The sequence below is a fragment of the Mizuhopecten yessoensis genome, unplaced genomic scaffold (assembly GCF_002113885.1).
Source record: "Mizuhopecten yessoensis strain PY_sf001 unplaced genomic scaffold, ASM211388v2 hete_36093816, whole genome shotgun sequence".
NCBI classification, from domain to species: Eukaryota; Metazoa; Mollusca; class Bivalvia; order Pectinida; family Pectinidae; genus Mizuhopecten; species Mizuhopecten yessoensis.
The window spans coordinates 1-2,574 of NW_018485970.1; the positions used below are offsets into that span (position 1 = coordinate 1).

Here is a 2,574-nt window from a genome sequence, read left to right on the forward strand (position 1 = left end):
TGTCTTTGGGTATTATAGATATGATACATTTTGTCTTTGTGTATTGACAACGTGATCTATTTTGTCTTTTGGTATATGTGATGTGAATTGACGATGAAATACACTGTTGTATATTTTTCTTATCATGATGGTCTACATTTTTTAGATTGGATAAAGCAGGCAGCAGGCAATTTTTCTTCTGAAGCAGAGACATTCAAAACTTTAATTGACAACGTAAACAAAAATGAGTAAGTTATTCCTTCTTCTTTATAAAGTTTTAATCACTATATAGAGTATGCTCAAAATACATTATGTTAAATGGTATGCTGTAATTTGTTCACATTCAGTGGATGGTAGATATTCAAATCATCATATTGGTCTATATACACATTGACAATGCTACATATGACGACCTCCTTGTTAGACGATTCCCAAACTTCTTTGACAAATTTTTATATAATTAATAAATGTGGTTAGTATTGCATGTATAAATCGCATCACTAACATCTGTTTCGTAAAAATCTTGATTTATGACTGGTAGCGTGTCTTTGCTTTAATATTCGAGTTATTCATTTACATATTTCCCACTGCAATCTTGCCATAACCTGTACGTAATACAGGGGTATATAATTTGCGTACTTCACGTATCTTAAACATCATATGGTAACATCAAGATCAACACCTGATTACAATTTGGTGGTCAACGGTCAAGGTTTAGGGTCAAAGGGAAAATTTGCCATGGAAAGGGCTGAGGTGTATCTCTGTAACATACATATGTTTTATTTCGTAGTTCAGCCGTATGCGATTATCAGTAAATCCATTAAGAAACTTCTTTATAGTCAGATAGACACACTCAATAATTATTTACAAAAAATACTTTATAGCCCGTTCGCCATTCGCCGTATTAACGACCAGCTGCTCCTCATGGAACGGGCGTTTTTGGATCCCGCGGGACTACCAGGTCGACCCCAGTCCAGGTTAGTTTTTTAGTTGTAAACAGACAAAGTGCTACCTAGATAAAGATTTTTGTATATCAGTCTATTGACAAGTAAAGCGTGGTCTTAAGCAATACGAATTTTAGTGTGTTTCCAAAAATAGAACGACGGTTGCAGTCGAATGCAAAACTTACCAGCGAAATACAGCATTTAAATTTTAAGAAATATCACAAAATGTAGCATTCAGCTTCAAACGATTTATAAACTGCTTCTTTAGTATAGTTAAGTTGTTTGTGAGTATACAAATCACTGTATCGTCTTTAGCCAAAGCCTTTTAGAATATATTATGCACTTAATTATATATTAATGTATGATATTGTGGTTTATTCCGAAAATGTTTGGATTTGACCTATATTTTACATGGCGAGTGTCAACGATAAAGCAGAAATACGCTTACCCTTCCGGAACTCCTCGTCTTTTTTGCTTTGTACCTTTTCAATGGTATCCATGGACTATTTTCTTAAATTGATGGATTGAACGCACCGCCACCTCTAGATCTGTTTCAGTTGTAGTTGACAACAATCTGACAAACACTGTTTGTGGTGCAGTGTAATTAATTTTTGGCATACTGTTTCTCTTACCAAATTTTATAGGTGTAATCATTTCGGTATTCTCTTGTTTTCCTACTTAAAGAAATTCGCGGGGATGAAGTTTTGCGTACCACCGTTTTAATAGTCAAAAGTCGAATTTAATGTATATCTGTTAAATATTGCAAATTCCCTTTTTAATCTAAAACATGTTAAATGTGTATATGTACTCTCTGCTCTACTTGACTTCAGACACATCCTATTTGCGGAGAGTAGTGTTGATACCTACGCCGGAAGCAGTTTTCCAGGTCTAGTAGACGCTTTATTCGAGATCGAGTCTATTCCGGAAGCCGAAACAGAGGCACGATGGGAGATTGTAAAGCACCATTTTTCTGTGGTTGTATTTACCATAAGCTCGGCGCAGTCAACACTGCGGGGGGTGTCTACGTTTATGCCGGAGCTCCATGATTATCCTTAACAAACTAGTATATCAATGTCACATGGTCTCATTGTAAAACATATCTCGTAAAGCGTTTTTATGTAAATCCCAGATAGTGTTTAAATCTTAATGATACACATCATATCAGACGTACGACTTGTTCGTAAAATCTTTTGCCGAATCTCTGTTTACCCGACTATGAGCTGTGTCTAATACACGTAATCTTAACCACTTAATTGTATAGTAATCGGTACATGTTTCAATATCATTGTCGCATATTTGATGTATACAGAAAGTTCACTTTTATATTCAGTGCTACTTGACTACATACATGATTGTTATTTGATCATGAATGCTTTACCATATATTGTTTTAAAGTATCAGGAACCTAAACTTGTATGTATAAAACACTATAGGGTTACTTGAACGTGTCACCATTTCATGTTTAATATGTATATACACGAGTATACTAACCCGATGTTACACAATGTGAGAGAATGTAAGTGTTATAATGAATTAAACAAAGGATCAATTACAAAATACGACGAGTAAGTTTGTTTGTGTTGAACTACAGAACACCGTGGCGATTTCTGTACAATGTCTTAGTGGGTCCAATGGAACCCCGCTCTGTACA

General features: G+C 35.0%; 1 protein-coding gene across 1 annotated transcript; it reads left to right on the top strand.

The window, feature by feature from the left end:
• Positions 1-145: 145 nt before the first annotated feature.
• Positions 146-2,475, top strand: LOC110445055 (putative N-acetylated-alpha-linked acidic dipeptidase; the record flags this gene model as incomplete). Its single annotated transcript, XM_021489411.1, has 3 exons — positions 146-227; positions 864-956; positions 1,754-2,475. Coding segments are annotated over 3 exons (401 nt in total), but the record flags the coding sequence as incomplete, so codon positions are not given.
• Between the last annotated feature and the right edge of the window lie 99 nt (positions 2,476-2,574).